The following is a 20,203-nucleotide window of genomic DNA, read 5'->3' on the forward strand; positions in this document are numbered from 1 at the left end:
AGGGGGCGCGGCAAGCACCAAGGCCGAGGAGGGTAGGTGGTGCGCCCGGCCCCTAATCCGAGTCCATTTCCCCCACGGCGGAGGAGTTCTAACCTCCCCAAAGAACTTAAACGGAGCTCATGCCTCCGGCTCCGCGGGGACAACTGACCGCGCGCGCTGTGGCCCTCCGGGTCACTCCACCCCCCGCGCACTCCCGGGAATGGATCCGCCCAGGTACACAAGGGTGGGAGCCCCGGGGCTGGGCTTGGGGGTGGGCGGTGGAGGAGGGGCTTGCGGGCCTCCCTCCCCGGAAGTGGGCTGACTCAGGTGCGCTCCTGCCTCCGGGGCCTGAACCAAGTGACCGCTAGGCCAGGAGGGCGCTCGCGCCGCGGGCGGCCCGCGCAGCCACCTGCTGCTCCGGCCAAAGTTGGTGGGACTGAGCTCCCGGAAGACAGAGGCCCTCCAGGCGCTGCTCCACCTGCCGAGAGGGGCCGCGCCCCGCCGCGCACCTGTCCGCTGCCGCTCCACACCCCTGTCGCCGGCGCCGATGGACCCGCCTAGGTGCGCCCAGCCGGGAGGTGCCAGGACGCGCCAGGTCCCGGCTGGCAGGGGAGTGTCGGTGACGCCCCGCGCCTTCCCGCTCTGGTCCCGGTGGGGGAGGTGCTGCGGCCCGGGGCTGCCCAGAAGGCATCCATGAGGTCCCCCTAGAAGAGATGCTGCGGCCCCGCAGGGCACGCTCGTGGGGACAGGACCTTGGACAAAGTTGCAGTTGTACTTCGGCAGTCTCCTTACTTCCTGACGTGCGGTTCCTTCTCCGCCTCCCTCGCCAGCATCCCTCGTTCTAGGTCAAGGCTTCCGGAAGTTCTGATGCTCAAAAGGCGCGGAGCCAAGACTGCAGACCTGTTTCGGTTCAAAGGTTCCCAGGCCGTCCCCTGCACCCCGGGCGCGGGCAGTGGCTCTCGCCCTTCTCGGCGCGACACTGCTGTCCCCTAGTGGTGCCGACGGGGAATGCATCCTGGGAGACTGCGAACTGGCCACTGCCTGGTGGGTCGGGAGCCCCTAACGTTTTCGTCTCTGTTTTGTGAAAGGGTGTCCAGTCACGCCCTCCCGGCAGAACCCTCCCTCCCTAGACCTTCTCGACTCCCAAGCAAATATCAGATTAAAATTACACCGGCTCCATTGTCCCTTTGCACTCCTCGCTCAGTGACTTCAGCCATAGTGGCCTGGCTGGTCCTGAATCAATCGTTCATACACGCCTCCTATAGCTACCCTCCCTACCCGCTGCAGACACCTGATCTCATTTCCCTGAGGGCTGCAGTCAAAGGCGAAGGCGGCTGATAAAATTTCCTGTTCGTGAGCCATCATGGTTTTAAAATATGGGAAACCAGCACAGCCATCATTTTTACCGTTTGTAATCCTAAACCAGTGATATATGTTACTTTGTGTTTTGTAGACGTCGCTGTTTTTTTTGTTTTTGTTTTTCCCCCCTGAGGCAGGGTCTCTCTCTGTGTAGCCTTAGCTGTCCTGGACTCGCTTCGTAGACCAGGCTGGCCTCGTACTCACAGAGATCCGCCTGCCTCGGGACTCCCAAGTCTTGGGATTGCAGGCATGCACCACTGAACCCGGATATAGACACGTCACTATTATCAGTATGTTATTGATACTCAAAACTTGCTCATCACCTTCAACATAGGAGAAAATCTGTATTAGATTTAGAACCCAGCCCAATCACCCGTTTTCACATATCCTGTACCCAAGCAAAAAGATGTGGGGGTTCAGCATCGATCCCAGGGCAGGATAACCCCAGCCTCTCTTTCCCGTTTTTTCCCCTCTTGGAATCATTTGCTGGCGTATTTTCACCACCTGTCTTATCCCATCCTAGAGACAACATTGCTTAGCAAATACTCCGGCCCTACCTTTCCCATCCTTCCTGTAGCTGGGTGGGCTACACCGATAATTACAGTTAGTAGCACATGAGCAAGGCTAAGAGGGTTCCGCTCCCAGTCCAGAGCATTTAATCGCCAGTGTGTGGCACAAGACCCCCTTCTCCTGCGGCCGCAACTGGCTTTGTTTCAGGTGGCACCTGTAGGGACCTGGTGGAGGAGAACTCTCCGCTAACCAGTGCTGGGCGTGAATGTGAAGGAAAGAATGGGGTTATGAAACTGAGGTTCCAGGATGGCGACTGAGATGATGGAATCCAAACAAACTGTCACCCTCAGCATTTCCCACTGACACCAAGAGGCTGATTTGATGGTGCTGTGAGACTCTCTCCTGTCTCCTGGAGAGGAGGTCCTTGTCATGGCTTCCCATGTGACACCAGAACTGGTAGAGAAGAGTGTTTTGATGGACATGAAGCCCTTGTCCCGTTCCCTGTGTTAGGCACTTTTCCTTTCTGTGACAAATGTTTATGAGAAACAGGGTTTTCTGCCTCTTTTTTTTTTTTTTTTTCACTCCCCCTCCCCCAACTTGGCTCATGATTTCAAAGGTTTCCAGGCACGGTTGGCTGGCTGCATCATTTTGGGGCTTGTGCTGCATGGTTGGTGAGGCTTAGCACCAGGTTGCTTCTCGGAGACCAGGAAACAGGTAGACCAGGAGGAGGACAGGGCCGGGATAGACGTAAGGACACTACCCCGCTACTGCCCGTTGGGTCCTACTTCCCCGTGATGGACCAGCCTGACTCCATCTTAAGATTAAAAGCCATCTTCTTACAAGGTCACCCCTGGTTTCTGTAAAACCTGGATGTGACCATCTCTTGACACCTGTTCTGCACCCGTGGACCCTGACCCTGATAAGATGTTCTGCCAAAAAATTCTGAAATGTTTCTCCAAGTTCTTATGAAACCAACAACCCTTGGGGGAGGGGGGAAGAAACCAAAAAAAAAACCCTGGTCTTGACGTTTTGGAGTGTATATAAACCCCACCTTCTCCTGTTTTCAATGCTATTTTCTCAAACTCTGATTTAGAGAGAGAACCCCGCCTGACAGAAAAGAAAGTTTGCATAATTGGACCAAAAGATTTTGGGTGATGGTCTTTTCCTCTTGGTCAGTGGGATTACCACTGAGGTTTCCAGCACCAGCGTCTAGGCCGGTGAACCACGGGGACTGTCTGCAGTCACCAATGTGACTGGATTTGTGAAGGGTGAATCATTTGCCTTTTGAGTTCAGGCTTTCGACTTTCTGGGGACACCGTTCAGCTTTTATTTTATAGTCATGGGTTTGCCTGCACGTTTGTCTGTGAAACCGCATGTGCCCGCAGAAGGCAGGAGAAGGTATCAAACCCTCTGGGATCGGGACTGCGGACAGCGGTGAGCCGCGCTGTGGGTGCTGGGAATCAACTGAAGGTCCTCTGGAAGGGCGGCCGGTGCTCTTAGCTGCTGAGCCAACCCTCCAGCCCACGTGTCCTGTGTTGGATGTGTAGTTCTGGAAACCGGCCGGTGCCCGAGTTCTGTGGTGACATCACAGTCCTCAGGAAGGTTCTGAAGTTCCCTCAGCTGCCTGAGTCAGCCATGCTGGCCACTCTGTGGCTGGTTAGTCTTTCCCTTCCCTTGCTGCGGGCCCAGAGACTAATCAACTGTCCCTACAAGAACGTGTGCCAGCTCGCCCTGCTCTCGGGCAATGACGTGATCCTGCAGTGTAACTACCACAAAGCACAGTGGTATTTCTCTTCGGCTGTGGAGGACGGCGCGTCCCTTCTCCACGCCATGCCCAATGTGAAGATGCTGCCAGAGAGCAACCTGCAGCTGTCCAACCCTCAGCCCTTCCAGACCGGCCTCTACCGCTGCCTGGACGACCAGAGGACGCGCGTGGTGGAGTACGAGATCGACTTTCAGGACATAGGCCTGCTGCACATCACGCACAAAGACCTGGGCCAGGAGCCCATGGGGAACGAGACTGCGAACCTGGAAGGCAAGGTCGTCATTTTCACCCGCTGGGACCCTTGGCAGGACTGTAGCCGCTGCGGCAATCCCGGCGAGCGCAAGCGGCTGGGCTACTGCTACATGGAGACGCTCCTGGAGAAACCCACGCCCTGCTGGCTCTACCTGAGGAAAGAGAAGCTGCTCCTCCGCCGCCTGCGGCCCGAACTCCAGGTCCAGGCCTGCCAGGTGCCCTGCCAGAGCGCCACGGAAACCAGTCAGCCCTACTTCGTGTTTGACACTCACCAGCTGGACAAAGCCAACCAGCACGCCTGGCTCATCTGCCCCCTGGCTTCCATTTACAGGTAACAGGAGCAGGGCTGGCGGCCTTTCTTTAGGCCTCACTCAGGCCCCAACTCCTGCGCTATCTGCTGCTGGAGGGCGGGTGTCTCTGTCCACTGGACAGTTAAGCTCATCGGCGGACCCGGAAGCTTTTACGGTGAGGGAGAGCCTAGAGGGATTGATTTCCTGGTCCGCTTAGGTGTGTCCCCACCAGAAATATCCTCATTAACCGGGATCTGGGCAAGTGATGCTAGGGAAGGTGGTGACTGAAAAAGACCCATTTCCTGCCCACACAGGCAACCTGGAGCCTGAGACTCAGGCCCGGGCTCTGCCCATGTAAACATTGATGAGGCCTGCTGCCTGGACCCTGAGGAATGCTGTTTGCTCCTCTGTCCTTGTGCTGAAAGCCGTTGGTGTCTTACACCTTTTTCTTTCTTTTTATTTCATTTATTTATTTATTTATTTAGAGACAGGGCCTCACTGCGTAGTCTTGACTGGCCTGGAACTTGCTATAGACCAGGCTGACCTTGAATTCACAGGAGACCCGCTTGCCTCTACCTCATGCTGGGATTAATGGCGTGCGCCCCCGCACCTGGTACGCACTTGTTTCTTTAGCTGTCAGCATTTTATGTAAGTAGGCAAAGGGTCATGATATGACCTAATTGTTAGATAAATATCAACAGTTGTAGCTATTTCAACTGTTGTAGAACTTGGGGTCCTCTCTAGCCCCTAAATCAGTGGTTCTCAACCTTCCTCATGCTGCGACCCTTTAATACAGATCCTCGGGTTGGGGTGACCCCCAACCATAAAATTATTTTTTGTTAAAAACTATTGGTAAAATCACAGACTTACCAGGACAACCAGGGCTACAGAGTGAGACTCTTGACTCAAAAAAAAAAAACAAAAACAAACAAACAAAAAAATCCTCCAAAACATAGACTTGGAGAACTTTCTGGATGGAAGACAGCTCATCAGATGTTTCCTGATGACTATCCTTGAGTATTACAGCTGTGAGTGATATTTTGGTTCCTTTTCATCATCATCATCATCATCATCATCATCATCATCATTATTTTATCCTCATATGAATCACATAGGTTTTTCTTAAAGATTTATTATTATTCAGTGTTCTGCCTGAATGTACACCTGCACACCAGAAGAGGGCACCAGATCTCACCGTAGATGGTCGTGAGCCACCACGTGGTTGCTGGGGATGAACTCAGGACCTCTGGAGGAGGAACCAGTGCTCTTAACCTCTGAGCTATCTCTCCAGACCCCTATTTTGATTTTTGTTTCATTTAAGATTATTTTATGTGTATAGGCGTTTTACCTGCATGTATTTATGTGAACCTCATGTGTGCAAGTGTTCACAGAGACCAGAAGAGGGCAATGGATTGCCTGCAACTGTACAGAGGTTAGGACCCTTCATGTGGGTACTGGGACTAGAACTTGGGTCCTCTCTGGGCCCTAAATCAATGGTTCTCAGCCTCCCTAATGCTGTGACCCTTTAATACAGCTCCTCATGTTGTGGTGACCCCCCCCCCGCCATAAAATTATTTTTGTTGCTACTTTATCCTTACAAGTTTGCTGCTGAGCGGTGTCTCAGTTCCTAAGACCACTGGAAATGTGTGTTTTTTGATGGTCATGATACACACATTGAAAACCCTACTTTTTCTTTTCTTTTCTTTCTGTGCTCCCCCATGGGCCCAGGTTAGTTGACTCTGTAAGTCTTCTTTCGGTGCCCTCAACCCCTCCGGCTCTCTGTCATTCCCCAACTCTTCCATGTGACTCCCCGAGCTCTGTCTACGGTCTGGCTGCTGGTCTCTGCGTCGGTCAGCAGCCAGGCGAAGCCCCTCAGAGGAGTTGGGCTAGGCTCCTGTCCACAAGCAGGGCAGAGTGACATTAACGGTGGCAGGGACTGGTTCTCTCCCGTGGGGCGGGTCTCAGGTAGGGTCAGTCTTTGCTTCTCCATTCCCTCCATCTCTGCTCCATCTTTGTCTCTGCACATCTTGTAGGCAGGACAGCTTTTGGGTGGAAGGTTTTGTGGGTGGGTTGGTGTCCTTATCTCTCCACGAGAAGTCCTGCCTGGCTGGCTACAAGAGGGGGCCGCTTCAGGCTCCATATCCCCATTGCTAGGAGCCTTAGCTAGGGTGACCCCCTTAGACTTCCCGGGGTCTCCCTTAAGCCCAGGTCTCTGGCATGTCCCCGAGATGGCCCCCACCTGCTCTTCCTACTCTTAATCTCCACCCCTGAGCCCCTTCCCATTCCCTCTCCTGCCCACTTCCTTCCCCTCTGAGTGAGAGTCAAGCATCCTCCCCTGAGCCCTGCTTTTAACTTAGCTTGTTTGGGTCTGTGGATTGTAGCACGGTTATCCTGTACTTTGTGGCCAATGTCCACTTATAAGCACATACCACGCGTGTCCCCCCTTTAGTTTTGTAAGCCTCCACTTTCCTATGAGCCACGTCTGTCTCCTCTCTATCCAGAGGCAGGCCTTTGTTCAACAGAAACCCTCTGCCCCCTCTCCATAGCTCCCCTCTCCTCCTCCCTCCTCTCTCCTGTCTTTGTTTCTTATTCCCTGCCCTTTGTCCCTCAGCACCTCCTTTGTGCTGAGAACCTAGTCTCGGGGGTCCTGAGAAGATCGATGCTTTTCTTTTCGGAGTCCATGCTTGCTGTTGAGTTCCGGAGGGATGCTGTCAGCCGTGGTGAGGAAGACACGGTGGCAGGCAGGGAGGGCACGCTGGCGGGGGCAGGAGGCCGGCTGGTCACTTCGCAAAGTGTGTGGGGATTCAGTCCATCATGGAAGCGCAGATCTGGGGTGCTAGGCTCCACGGGAGCTGGATCGCCTCACCTCGTGTCTTGGAAGAAGAAGCAGGGAGCTTCACGGTTGTGACAGGCTTGCGGAAGCACTTGTTGGGCACTGTTTCTGGGTGTGTGTATTTGTGTCTGTGTGTTTGTGTGTGTGCCTACGTAAGCTTTAAATTAATTTAAAGTTAAGTTAATTTCTTTGGTTATAAATATAAAACTGTTCGTTTTTTTCTTGTGATAGCATTGTTGAATTGGGTTTTTCCCCACCTCCGTGAATTTACCCTGAGTTTTTGAGGTTCAGAGGTTTTTCAACAGCCCAGAGCCTCTGCGTAGAACTCTCAGCTGTGTCTGAGGCTCCATGTCTGCCTCCGTGCCACCATGCGCCCTGCTATGACGACACTAGACTAAGCTTCTGAAACTGCAAGCCAGCCTCAGCTAAGAGCTTTCCTTCGTGGGTGTTGCTGTGGTCCTGGTGTCTCCTCTCCTGACCAGAGCGCTGACTGGGACGCCTGTACCGAGCTTTGTTTTGCTTTTTCTGCGGTTGTAGAACGCAAGGCTTGGTGCATTCCCGGAGAATACTGTACCCTCAGCGGCACCCCGGCTCTGGCTCTCTTGCTTCATTATGTAGCCCACACTTGCCTTGAGTGTAGGATGCCTCTGCTTCTGCCTGCTAAGCATTGAGATCACAGGCGCACGTCACCGCTTGTCTTTCCGTTCCTTATCGTTTTACAAAGTCTGTGGGAGCAGAACTAGTGTGTCCTTTTAAATTATGTTTAATTAATCCCAGCACTTGGGATGAAGAGGCAAGTGGATCTCTGTGACTTTGAGGCCAACCTGATCTACACAGAGAGTTCTAGGCCATCCAGGGCTACACCATGAGATCCTGTCTCAAAACCCAAAAACAAGATCTTCAGGATTGCTCAGTGTGTAAAAGTACTTGCCATCAAGTCCAATGACCTCAGAACAAACAGTGGAGGAAGAGAAATGAGTTGGACAAGTTGCCCGCTGACCCCCAAACACAGGCAACACGCTACATGTGTGCTGTAGTCATGCACACGCGTGTGTAGGCACACACACTGGTGTTTAATTTTCTCCCAGACTGGAATGTTCCATCATGCAGGGAAGCCACTTAAGCAGGAAGGAAAACCACTCAAAATAGCTTCAGGAAGTCCCTGAAACTGAACAGCCTCACTGGGCCCCTTCCTGCGAGAATAAACTAACCACTGCGAAGAAGACTGAGCCCAGACCAGCTGCCTAGAAGAAGCAGAAACCAGCTGAGCTGCTTAGAAGAGGTTTAGCTAACGGAGTCCCCGGGAAAGTCCACCCTCCAATGTGCTGAGCTGCCTTCGGGCTGTGCAGCGAGCTCCAGGCTCCCAGCTCTGTGAGCTGTCACCCGCGCCGGCATGGGCTTTGGTGATGCTGCTCTCTTTGAGTTATTTCTGCTCCTGTAAGTAACCCCCATAGAACTCATTGGTCCACCAAGTTAGGGTTTGATGGCATCTGTCCTTTGGTTGTTGGTTCCCTGTCTGAGATGAATGGACCTGTAAAGTAAACAAATGAAAAAAAAATATCAGGTAGTTTTAAGAAAAATATCCATAAAAGCGCAGTTCTGTGTGTTCCTGCCGAAGACGTGAGAATGGCCGAAGGCTGTTTCCCTTAGGACCAGTCAGTCCACTTTCATTATTTGAGCAGCTTTCTAAAATGGAACCAATAGGAAGGGCATTACGTGTGGTTCATTCGAGTGATGGCTGACACTTGGTACTCACCAAACATCTGTCCAGCAGATGGACCCAGGAAGACCATGCTTGAATCACCTCAAGGTTCCTGAGAAGGTCTTTAGGCAAAGGATTTGGGGTGGAAGAAACTGTCAACAGAATTTATTTAAGATGAATTGAATTTTGCGGATATCTTGGGGGGAGTGTTAGGAACCAACCTACGTGAAGGTCCTGACGCAGGAATCCTCTGCTCGGCCAGAACGTTCCAGAAGACAGGACAGATGTTAACATGAATGGGGTGGCCAGGCGGAGACAGGAATCAGAATGACCACCAAGGATTTGGCCAATGTTCTATCTCCAGGGTTAAGGAGTGTGTTTGGGGCGCTGAAGAGATGGCTCGCTGGTTGTAGCACTGGCTGCCCTTCCAGAGGTGTTTGCTTCTGTGACTCCAGTTGATCCAGTGCCTTTTTTTCTGGCTTCCCTGGGTGTAAGGCACACACATGGTACATAGACGTCCGTACAGGTAAAACACATGTACACATGAAATTTATTTCCCCAGGGAATGGGGCCTTAGGGATGGCTGGCTCAGAGGTTAAGAGCACTGTGGGTTGCTTTTCCAGAAGACCCAGGTTCAGTTCCCAGCACTCACATGGGGTCTCACAACTGTCTGTAACTCAGTTCCAGGGGATTCAACACCTCTCCTGTTCTGCAGGATCCTATACACACACAGGTCAAATAATCTCACTCACACACACGCACGCCGTATATACACAGGTATATAGGTATGGTGATTTTTAAAAAGTAGACTGTGGTGGAACATAGCTTTAATTCAAGAGGCAGGGCAGGTGGATCTCTGTGAGTGCCAGGCCTGCCAGGGTTATACAGTGTTCACACGCATGACACCAGCAGGAAACTCACCGATTGGGAAAGCAGGTGGCTGCAAAAGGCCCTGGCTAGATAAATTACATCTCCGCTTGTCACAGGGGAGGCGATGGCCTCATAGCCTCTCAGCCCACCTCACTGCACAAGCCTGAGGCTTGGGTTCATGAGTGACCTCACAATCCCCAGGCTGGTGGCCAGCGCACGGCCGCCGTTCTCAGTCCACCATGGTCACCATCTTGTGGATACTGCTCAGCTTTGCGCTCCCAGTGTCCGGCCTCCACGTCTCTGTCAGCTGTCCCCAGGCCAAGGAATGTCAGCTGGCCCTCCTCTCCCAAAACAGTGTCCTCTTGGAATGCAGCACCCCCACGCCACACTGGTCCTTCTCTGAGGTAGACAAAGATGGCGATCCCGTCGGCCTGTCCGGTGATTTCAGTGTGGTAAAGGACCCACACGGTGGTCTGCTCATTCCAAACCCATCGCCCCTCAACACAGGCCTCTACCAATGCCGGGATGAGAATGGAACCAAAGTGGCCAGTTACAGGATCGATTTCCAGGACATCAGCAGACTGCATACCACACACCTCCAGCTGGGTCAGAAGCCCCTGATGAACACGACCCTGAGCCTGAGCCACAATGAGATGGTGTACACCCGGTGGGAGCCGTGGCAGGAGTGCAGCAGCTGTGGAAAGCCGGGCGAGCGCAAGCGCCTGGGCTACTGCTACATTAAGGAGCCCCTGGAGGAGTCGGTACCCTGCGGCCTCTACCTGGGAGGGCGGAGGATGCGCTATTTCCACCTAAGGCCCGAGATGCAGGTGGAATCCTGCCTCGTGAGCTGCCGGCCTGCTCCTGCCCGCGGTGGCGGAGATTACGTCGTCTTTGACAGCTTCACGTTCATGGAGGAGTCGGAGTCTGCGTGGCTCACCTGTCCCACCGCGTCCATCTACAGGTGACGGGGCCTCCTCGCCGGCCCGGCCGCTGGTCCACCGTCCCGGGCTTCTTCATGGTGAATCTGTGCCAGGCTAGTGCGAGGGTCTTGGGAGGTCAGCTTACAGGCAGTCACTAGGAGTCAGTGAAAGCAATGGGGGGGCGGGAGCAAGGGACGCTGGGCACAGGCCGCTGAAACCTACAGCAAGAATATGTGCGCAATTCCGGTCAAGGCTTTCGAGGCCTCATTGAGGCCTTCCGGTTAAGTCGTGCCTTTCCTCTTAAGTCTGGAGGTTTTAATCTCCACTCAGCTTGTGAGAGTCCCACAGAGGAATCTGCAGGGCTAACCTCTGTTAAAAGTGTTCTTAATGGAACATGACTTAGGGAATGGTCCGTGTGTGTAAAGCATGTGTGTAAAGTCACTAAGCGTGAGGAGAACATTTTGTGAGTTAAGAGTGTGAATATTTGGAAAGCAATGTGAACATTTTTAAATTTACTTTTTTTGGTTTTTGTTTGGTTTGTTTCTCTGTGTAATCCTGGCTGTCCTGGAACTCACTGTGTAGACCAGGCTGGCCTTGACCTCCAGAGATCTGCCTGCCTGGGGAGAGTGCTGGGATCACAGTTGGGCGCCATCATCGCCTGGCTTCCTGTTGCTTTTGATTGTGTGTGTCTGCATGTTTGTGGGCATGTGTACATGAGTGAAGGGGTCTACAGAAGTCAGAGGTAGACAATTGTGAGCCCACTGAGATGGGCGCTGGGAACCAACCTTGGGTCCTCTGGGAGAGCCGCAGCCTTCTTCACCACTGAACCGTCTGCCTGTCCCTAAAGTGGATATTTTGTTTCATTTCTTTGTTTGTTTAATTGGTTGGTTTGCTTTGTTTTTGAGACAAGGTCTCATTATGTAGCCCTGGCTGGCCTGAAACTGGACGTATAGCCTCAGGCTCCCAGAGGTACACCTGACCTATGCCCACACTTGCTGGGACTAATGCTGTGCGCGTCACATCTGGCCAAGACCAACATTTTACGTTTCTCATTATCCATGTGTTTATTTATTGGACCGCAGTTCCCCCACCCTCTTCTCCTTCCAGTCCCTCCCCCTCACCTCTCCCTGACCTCTTTGACGTTTTAAAGTTTTTAAACCGACAAAACTGGGGATGGGAAGATATCTTAAGAGTCAGAACATTCTCCATACAGTCTACAAGACTGGGGTTTGAATCCCAGGATCCCACATAAATGTTGGGTGGTGGTGGTGGCTTGCCTGTATTTTAATTCTTGGAAAGTGGAGACAGGGAACCCCTGGAGAGAGAGAGCAGCTTGGTTATCCCTGGTTAGAGAGAGGGGCTGTATGGATGAACCCCAGGCTATACTGAGAAACTCGGCTTAAATTAGCCCGGTGGAACAACAACTGAGAAAGACTTTCGACAGCAACTTGGGGCGCACACATGTGCCCCTGCACACCAGTGAATACTTAACACTTAGACATACGCACCACACACACACAACTCGGAGAGAAAAAGAATGCTAAAAGCGCTAAGCATTTTGTTAGAACAGGTGAAGGCGCTGCGCTCAACATGAAGAAAAGCAGCCTCACCCATTCCATAAAATTACCTTAAATCATGCGCTAAACGACACAGAAAAACATTATTTCTTAATGTAGCTTGTGATATTTAAATATTCCGAATTTGTTGTGTCTGCTTTGTCAGAGAACATTGTTATAACTAAAGGGACTGATGAAAAGGGATTGAAAGCCATTTCTCCAGCCTGATCGAAACCATAATTAGATATGGTCTAAATGTCCTCTGAGTCCAAGATGTGGACGAGGTGTTCCTTCTCCCTAGTTTGAGTCTTTGGCCACCAACCTGTTAGATCACCCATTTAAATCTCCTTCCTCGAGGTGTGGATCGGTGGACTGAGGGAGGGTGTCTCTGTAGGAGAGAGCAGGAGGGTCTCTCGGGATTCTCTGTGAACCTGTTTTGAGGCTGAGTGTAGTCAGACATTAGATAGCCCTAGAGAAGAAAACCACAGCAATGAGGTGAGACCCCCAAGTTCCAACGGTTTTCCCCGTGTCTTCGGTGGGTCTTGAGCCACACCCTTACCAATGCAGGCATAAGAGACCAAACCAAGTCGGCGTGTGACCCAATAGAAGACAGCAGCCGTGGAATGTTCATTTTCCAGGAAGGTTGTGTCCACATAAGCACTTTCGGGCTTTTCACACACACGGTCATCCACCCTGGATGGCTACAGAGAGGTGTTCGGAAGACCACGGCGGTCTGAACTGTAGACTCCACAGAACCACTGATCTCATGGCAGCCAGCCGCCAGAGGACCTTTGTGCTCATGATGACGTCATAACGCAGAGGTTGGGAAATAGCATCAGTAGCATCACATTGTCAGCAAGACACAATGCACTGTGGAGCTCAGTTCTAAAACGGTGGAATGCTGGGTCGTACAGAAGTGTGGCTGGCCTTCCCCTCCCCCCAGGCCCTTGAGATTCCAGAGCAGCTGCTGGAAGGTGCTTGGAGGAAAACAGGGGTCAGGGAAGGAGAGACCAGAGGGGAAGGAAGACGGGTGTATGGAGTTGAAGGTTCGAGAATTGCTGTGTTCTCTGTCGGTGTCAGAGCGTAGATGACGGAGGAGATGGCCAGAAGAATCATCTCCAGCTAGGTCAGAGAAGCCCATAAGACAAAATCTTCTGGGTTGCTAATATTGATCATCTTCACAGTTTATTTATTTTTGTTGTTGTTGACTTTGGTTTACAGGTCATGGCCTATTAATCTTCCCTCTCTCCCTCTCCTCTCTCTCTCTGTCTTTCAGTGTTGCAAATATATGGCAGATCAGATAAGATTAAAGGCAGATAACAGCAAGTTTATTTGGCATTGCTTACTAGGGCAGGTTCACCAGTCCCAAAAACAAAACAAAAACAAAAAACAGGGCTTAAGGAAGTCATGTGGTTGGGTTAGGGCGGGGAAGCTTTATAGATTTTAGGCGAGGGGTGATGACGTGTCACCCAGGAGTTGGGTTTGTGCCCTAGTAGGTCAAGAGCTGAGCACTTAGGTGGTGATTTGGGTGGCTGGCAGCCTCAGGGGAGGAGTTTGGGATAGCTGCCAAGAATTTGGAACTGGGCCCTTGGCACTTTTCCTTTGTTTGGAGGCTTTCAGGTGCACCAGGGGTTAGGGGAAGGAGGGAAGATGGGGTTTCCCACCTTGTGCAGGGGAGAGCATCAGGCTCCAGCCAAACACCTATCATTGAAGGAAGTCGGGGCAGGAACCATGGAGGAATGCTGCTTACTGGCTCACAGGTTCATGCTTTGTTAGCTTTCTTATTCAACCTGGAACCACATACCTAGGGAATAGTGCCACCCACAGGGAACTGGGCTCTCCCATCAATCAGCGATCAAGACAATCCCTTACAGACATGCCTACAGGCCAGTCTGATCTCGACAGTCCTTCTCAGGTGACTCCAAGCTGTGTCAAACAGTTAAAGCTGACCAGGGTAGGACTGTTCCTACCCTGAGCTTTTCGAGCTAAGCGTGAATCGATAAGGCCGCAGGAGGCTGGGACAATGGCTCAGCACATAAGGAAGTAGTGGAGAGCATCTTCTGTCTCCAGCCTGGTTCTTGTCCTACCTTCCTCCAAAAAAAAAAATGGAGTGGGCAGAGAGGGAAGAAGAGAAATCAGAGGAACTTTACTGTCAGTCTTAAAGGGACAAAACAGTGTGACCTCTGTTTAGTGAAGCAGATTTGGACTTTTGGTAGCAGCAGGTGCTGAGACCTGTTCTAAGAATTACCACACAAACCACTGGAGCACCAGTCTCAGTGAGAGAGGGATGGTTTATTGAACACGACACCCCAACACTGGTCAGGACCAGGGACACAGAGAGTAACTTGGGAGCCCAGCTGTGAAATCGACCCAGAGTCAGTTTGTAAAGGAAAAACAAAAACACAATTCGCTCATACAGGGATACAGATGGTGACAGGATGGTCTGTTCTGATTCAAGTTATTTTGCCGGCAAGCAGTTCTAAGCTAACCTTGAATGTGTGCCTTGAATGTGGTGGTTGGGGGCAGCTGTGCTTATGGTTGGAGAATTTCTGGGGATAACAAGGCCAGAGTTTCTCATTGAATATAAATTTAGTTTGATATATAAGACTGATCTTGTACAGAGATCCTGTACAGAGATTCTTTTATGTCAGCAGCAAGCTGAGATGGTGCGGCTGGTGGGCCTGAAACAAACAAACAAACCAACAAAAAATGGCTGTACTTATGTCAAACTAGGCCTTAACAAGAACCATTATAATGCTAAGAGGTTTCTAGCACTCACAGGTGTCTGGAGTGGCAGGTCTCAAAGCGTGCGTGGTATGATGGTTTCGGAAGCAGTGGGCCTGGAACGGTGGAAAAGCAGCTGCCGGCACGAATTCAACTCAGTAGCCCAAAGGAGTCTGGGTTCTCGGAGGCTGAGGCAGAGCATAGTCCCTCTGCCTGCAGCACTGCCAGAGTCCTGGAGTGAGATCCCGGGAGTCTTGGAGAGACGGTTTTCTTCCTTTCCCTCCTAGGGTGGGCGACTCCTGCGGTTATTCTGTTTGTAAAACTGCAGGGAGTCTGGTTTTTGGCTCTGCTGCTGCTGCCCTGACAGCGGTCTGCTTAATCCTTCGCCCTCAGGGCTTGAGCCTGCCCTGCTGTCTGAAAGCTCCATACTGGGGCCACACCTACTCATAACACGCCTGCTGGGCAAGTTTGGAGTCCTGAGATCAGATCCCCAACGCTGGCAAACATCTGCAGCACGTCCCGGAGGGGGAGGGGCAGGGATAGGTAGAGCCCATTGGTTTTCAGCCTAGCAGAACTGAGAAGGGCCCCTATCTCAAGAATAAGATTGGGGAACCCGAGGAATGGCTCGGTGGTGAGGAGTGCTTACTGACCCCCCCCCCCACACACCTGAGTTGATTCTCAGCAGCTGTGTCTGGTGGCTCACAACTGCCTGTAACTCAGGCTCCAGAGGGACCTGCTTCTCACGCACCTGCCCTCCACACGCATGCACGTATACACACACACACACATACACACACACGCGCGCACACACACACACACACGGTGGCCTAGCGGTTTAGAGTGATGGCTGCTTTTTCATAGGACCCAGGTTCAATTCCCAGCACCCACATGGCTACTCACAACTGTCTGGAACTCCAGTTCCAGAGGATTCTACAGCCTCTTCTGGTTTCCATGGAAACCAGGCGCAGGTGTGGTGCGTGCACACAGATGGAGGCAGACCACTCACGCACATAAAAAAGAAAATGAATAAATAAATAAAGCATTAAAAAAATAAAGGTAGGCAGTGATTGGGGAAGACACCCCACACATGGACCCCTGGCCTCCCACGCATGTTTGCATATGTGCACATGTGTATGCAGGATTGCATGCGTGCATGCATGCACGCACACATGAACACACACTCTGTAAATGAACGCACTTTGCTCTACGAGATGAGCTGGAGGACGAACATGAATTGCTACCGTTTAGATATGAAAGGTCCCCCTTCCGAAGAGCCGGTGCATTGAAGGCTTGGTTGTTAACGAACGGGTTTTAGGGAAGTGATTGGATCCTGAGATTAAGCCCTTGATAATGTGAAAGCGGTGGTAGAAAAAGTGGAGTCTGGTTGGGGGAAGTAGGTTCCTGTGGTGTGCCGAGAGAGACAGGCTCGTCTCTACCTCCTTCCCATTTCTCTCTTTCCCGGCATCCTTGATTACCTGCTCTCACGGCCCTGATAACCTTGTCTTGCCTCACTCCCAAAGCAATGAGTCCAAACCTCGGAATCTGACTAACTGGGGAGTTGTATTCATTTGCCAGCACAGGAGCACAGACGAGGAGCGTTCTAAGACAGTAGCTGCTGGTAAGGTGCGGTGATGTATACCTGTAATTCCAGCACCGGGAGAGAGAGAGGCAGGTGGGTCCCTGTGAGTCCAAGGCCAGCCTGATCTAAAAGTTCCAGGCTAGCCAAAGCTACAAAGTTAGTGAGACCTTTTCTCCCAAAACAATGATGACAATGACGATGATGATAACTGTATTTTCTCACCATTTTGGAGTCTGGAAGTCAGAAGCAAACTGTTGGGGGACTCCTCCTCTCAGGTGCTGGGGAGCATCCATCCCTGATCTTTTTTCTGGCTTTTATGGGAACCAGAGACCCTCTGACATTCCCAGGCTGGAAGCTTCATTCCCCATCCCCGCTTCCATCGTTTCTTGGCTTTCATCCTGGGTATCTTTATCTGTCTTGGCTCAAAAAAAAAAAAAAAAAGTCACTGGACATATGGACCGCAAGGCCACCCTACCCCAATATGCTGTCATTGCAACACATTGACAGTAACCTAATTTTTTTTTTTAATACTATTGTTTTGGGTTTTTTTTTTTTTTTTAAGATTTCTTTATTTATTATGTGTACAGAGTTCTGCCTGCATGTACACCTGCACTCCAGAAGAGGGCACCAAATCTCACTATAGATGGTCATGAGCCACCATGTGGCTGCTGGGAATGAACTCAGGACCTCTGGAAGAGCAGCCAGTGCTCTTAACCTCTGAGCCATCTCTCCAGCCCAATAACCTAGTTTTGAAATAAGGTTATTCTGAGGTCTTGGGAAATGCATAGATTTTAGGTGGACAGTATCCAACTCAAGACCTAGGTCTGGCTAGACTGGGGCTTGGAGATTAATTATGATGTCTGATGTGGCTACTGGCCACAGGACCTTGTCTGGCAAAAGCTTCGTGTTTTACGGAGGCCTTGTTAGAACACTGTCTGCTCAGGATCTCCTGTCATCTAGTCTCCTTGGACATGGGACCCGATCCATCCATTTGTTCAGTAATATTCGAGGTACCCAGGAAACAGTGAAGAACATAGCTTCTTACTTACTCAGAAAAGTTACACACACACACACACACACACACACACACACACACACACACACACAATTGGTTTTTGTTTGTTTGTTTTTCAAGACAGGGTCTTTCTGTGTAACAGAGCCCTAGCTGTCCTGGACTCACTCTGTAGACCAGGCTGGCCTCGAACTCACAGAGATCCACCTCCCTCTACCTCCCAAGTGCTGGGATTGAAAGAGTGTTCTGCCATGCCAGGCTTGTTAACAATGTACTGAACATTATTTCAGGAAAAATAAAACAACATGGCATTTTAAACTAAGGAGCTCTCTCTTTGAGAATGGGGGTTCTTTCTACACAGTGCAAGCTAGCCTTAAACTTGTCATCCTCCTGCTCCAGCCTTCCGAGTGCTGGGAAACCCGGTGTGTACCCGCCACATCTAGCTTGAAATGTAGTATTTTTAATGCTGCTAAGGGCCGATGGCTGCGGGAGAGATGGAAATTCTGGGTGGGGAGTCGATCAGGGAAGGCCCTTCTGAGAACTGGTCGCATCTGCCAAGCCCAGAAAGAGATGTGTTCCAGGCAGACAGACCAGCGCAGATGGAGACCCTGATTGGAGCAGCAAGGCTGAGATAGCCCAAACACACCAGTGTGCCTGGGGGTTATTATAAGGGGAAATGGTGAAGAGGAGTGCAGGTACGGGGCTTCTAATTGGTTCAAAGTATCTCACAAGGCAGATGCCTCCAGGATAGCCCCATTTCTCAGATGAGAAAATGGATGCTGGAGAAACCAGTTTGGCTCAGGGCACCCAGCCAGTGAGATAGAGGTCTAGAAGCGTCCCAGGCCGTCCCTCCCTGGCATCCCCCTGCCTCCATCCCCCCAGCTCCCTCAGTCCCAGCTTTCTCCGGGACTCTGACGAGTGACCCTCTGCTCCTCCCGTCCAGGCCCGTCCACTGGGAGGCCAACAACACGGCTCTGACTTGGCACGACCAGCTGGCCGCCGGCGAGTACAGCAGCACCATCCTGGACCTCCACAGCGGCGGCCAGAAGCTGCAGGTCTTCCAGCCAGCCATTTACAGATGCTTCGTGCAACAGGAGCTCGTGGCCCAGTTCAACCCCACGGCCTCTGTGGATCAGCTGGAGGCCGAGAGACAGCCCAGAGCCCAGTGGCTGTGGCAGTCCAGGGCCCAGCCGGGCAAGGCAGACTCCGTGCTCAGGGGCTTGAAGCTGCTGCTGCTGGTTGTCTTTGTGCTGGCCGTGGGGGGGCTTCTCCGTAAGGTGGTCTTCCGTCCTCCCCGGGGCAAGAAGAATCAGGTCCTCCTGGTGAAATAAACTGAGCCCCTCTGTGTCCAAGGGAACCGGTCTCTCCGCTGCTCTGCCCCTTAGCTCTCCATTAGCTTTAGCCATCCGTGGGAGCCCCACACTTGGCCTTTGGAGGCGTGAGAGCCAACACCGACCCGGGCTAAAATCCACTGGCCACTTGGCTCTTTGTTCTCTGCCCTACACGGCTAATCTGTTGGTCACCCATTGCGCAGATAAGGAAGCTAAGGCAAGACTGTCCAACCGCTGGAGAATTGGGACTCTGGGGTTCCTCTGAGGAGGGGGAGGGGAGGAGGGAACCTTCTCGGGGGTGCGCCGTGTGACTTTCTCTGGGGAAGTGTGAAGAAACATCTTTTCATCCCGGACTGGACACTCCCGACGGACTAAAGGAATGGCTCTACCTCAGGCTGAGCTGGTGAACCAGTGACTTTATTGGGGCTCCTAACAGGAGAATGAGTGGGGGGTGCTTACATGAGCGAGGGGGACTCTTTAAGGCGCCGCACCACCCAAAGGTCCAGCCTGGATGGTGTGACGTCATGCATGAACCGCTGCTGTATTAAACTGTCTGCACAACTTGTGGACAGCGCCGCTTCCCGAAGAGAACGGTTCCTGCCCGGGCACCCTCGGGGAGGGTCTTGTGAATCGTGGGACCTTGCAGGCTTCTCAAGCCTTGCATATCCTCTCTGCTCCCTGATCTCCTGGGTCTCCCCCACCCTACCCCCCCAAAAAAAAAGGAATTGAATAGCTTCACAACAGGCGTCTCCGTTGTGGTCCATTGCGGCCTCTTCATTCAGCCCTCTCTCGGAAGGACGAGAATGGAGGACACTCATGGTCATCGCCTCCTACCCCGACCCTGGTCTGCACTGAGCCCCTGATGGTGTTCCCTGCTTGTCCCCCCCCCCAGGGCATCTTCCTGTACTGTGTCACAGCCGCAGACTCACTCACACATCCCCGTAGCCGTGCGTTTGGCTTCGTTATTTGAGTTCCTATAGCTGCCACCCTTCGCCCCCACCCCTTCCAACCTCCAGAACTAGTTGGGGGTGTAGACCTCTTTAGACTACTTCCTGCTGATGAGGGCCATCGAGTTCCTTGGGGCAGTCCAGTCTTTGTTGTCAGAATCCCAGCAACCAGCAATCCAGCACTGCAGCAGCAGCAAAAGCAGCAGCAGGGACCGGGACCAGCAGCAGCAGCAGCAGCAAAAGCAGCAGCAGCAGCAAAGTTCCCCTGGGCCTCTAGCCTTACATCCCTTCTAGAGTCCCCAGAATCCCAAGCGTAATCCATTTTTAGCTGGCAAAATCATGCCCCTGCTAGAGCACAAGTCAAATTACAGTCCCCTGTGGTGGACAATCCAAAGCAGTCCCCCACCCCCCCGTATCCCACAACTGGGATTTAAAAAAATTTTTTTTCACATAACAAAACTGGGTGTTTGAAGAAAGCAAAAATCTCCCAACACCTCCCTGCATCCCTCAGCTTAGACACGTGCTATTGCCCTCGTGGTGAGGGGAGAGCCTCCCTCGATGCCCTGGGACAAGA

At 52.0% G+C, this 20,203-nt stretch overlaps 1 protein-coding gene across 4 annotated transcripts; it reads left to right on the forward strand.

The window, feature by feature from the left end:
• Nucleotides 1-78: 78 nt before the first annotated feature.
• Nucleotides 79-19,388, forward strand: Fam187b (family with sequence similarity 187 member B). Of its 4 annotated transcripts, none has more exons than XM_060366688.1 (3): nt 79-213; nt 810-4,196; nt 18,295-19,388. In XM_060366688.1, the coding sequence occupies exons 2-3, from the start codon at nt 3,388-3,390 to the stop codon at nt 18,680-18,682; spliced, it is 1,197 nt and encodes a 398-aa protein (XP_060222671.1). In that variant the 5' UTR covers nt 79-213; nt 810-3,387; the 3' UTR covers nt 18,683-19,388. The 4 variants fall into 4 exon arrangements, with proteins under 4 accessions (XP_060222671.1, XP_060222670.1, XP_060222669.1 ...); XM_060366687.1 differs by lacking the exon at nt 79-213 and adding an exon at nt 400-540; XM_060366686.1 differs by lacking the exon at nt 79-213 and having other exon boundaries at nt 482-4,196.
• The last annotated feature ends 815 nt before the right edge of the window (nt 19,389-20,203 follow it).

This window comes from Meriones unguiculatus, chromosome 14 (genome assembly GCF_030254825.1).
Source record: "Meriones unguiculatus strain TT.TT164.6M chromosome 14, Bangor_MerUng_6.1, whole genome shotgun sequence".
Classification (NCBI taxonomy): domain Eukaryota; kingdom Metazoa; phylum Chordata; class Mammalia; order Rodentia; family Muridae; genus Meriones; species Meriones unguiculatus.

Excerpts from the sequence above, each read along its gene's own strand:
- Fam187b (XM_060366688.1), top strand. The coding sequence starts at position 3,388 with ATGTGTAGTTCTGGAAACCGGCCGGTGCCCGAGTTCTGTGGTGACATC. Across the intron at positions 4,197-18,294 it reads CCCCTGGCTTCCATTTACAG|GCCCGTCCACTGGGAGGCCA; the intron begins GTAACAGGAGCA and ends CCTCCCGTCCAG.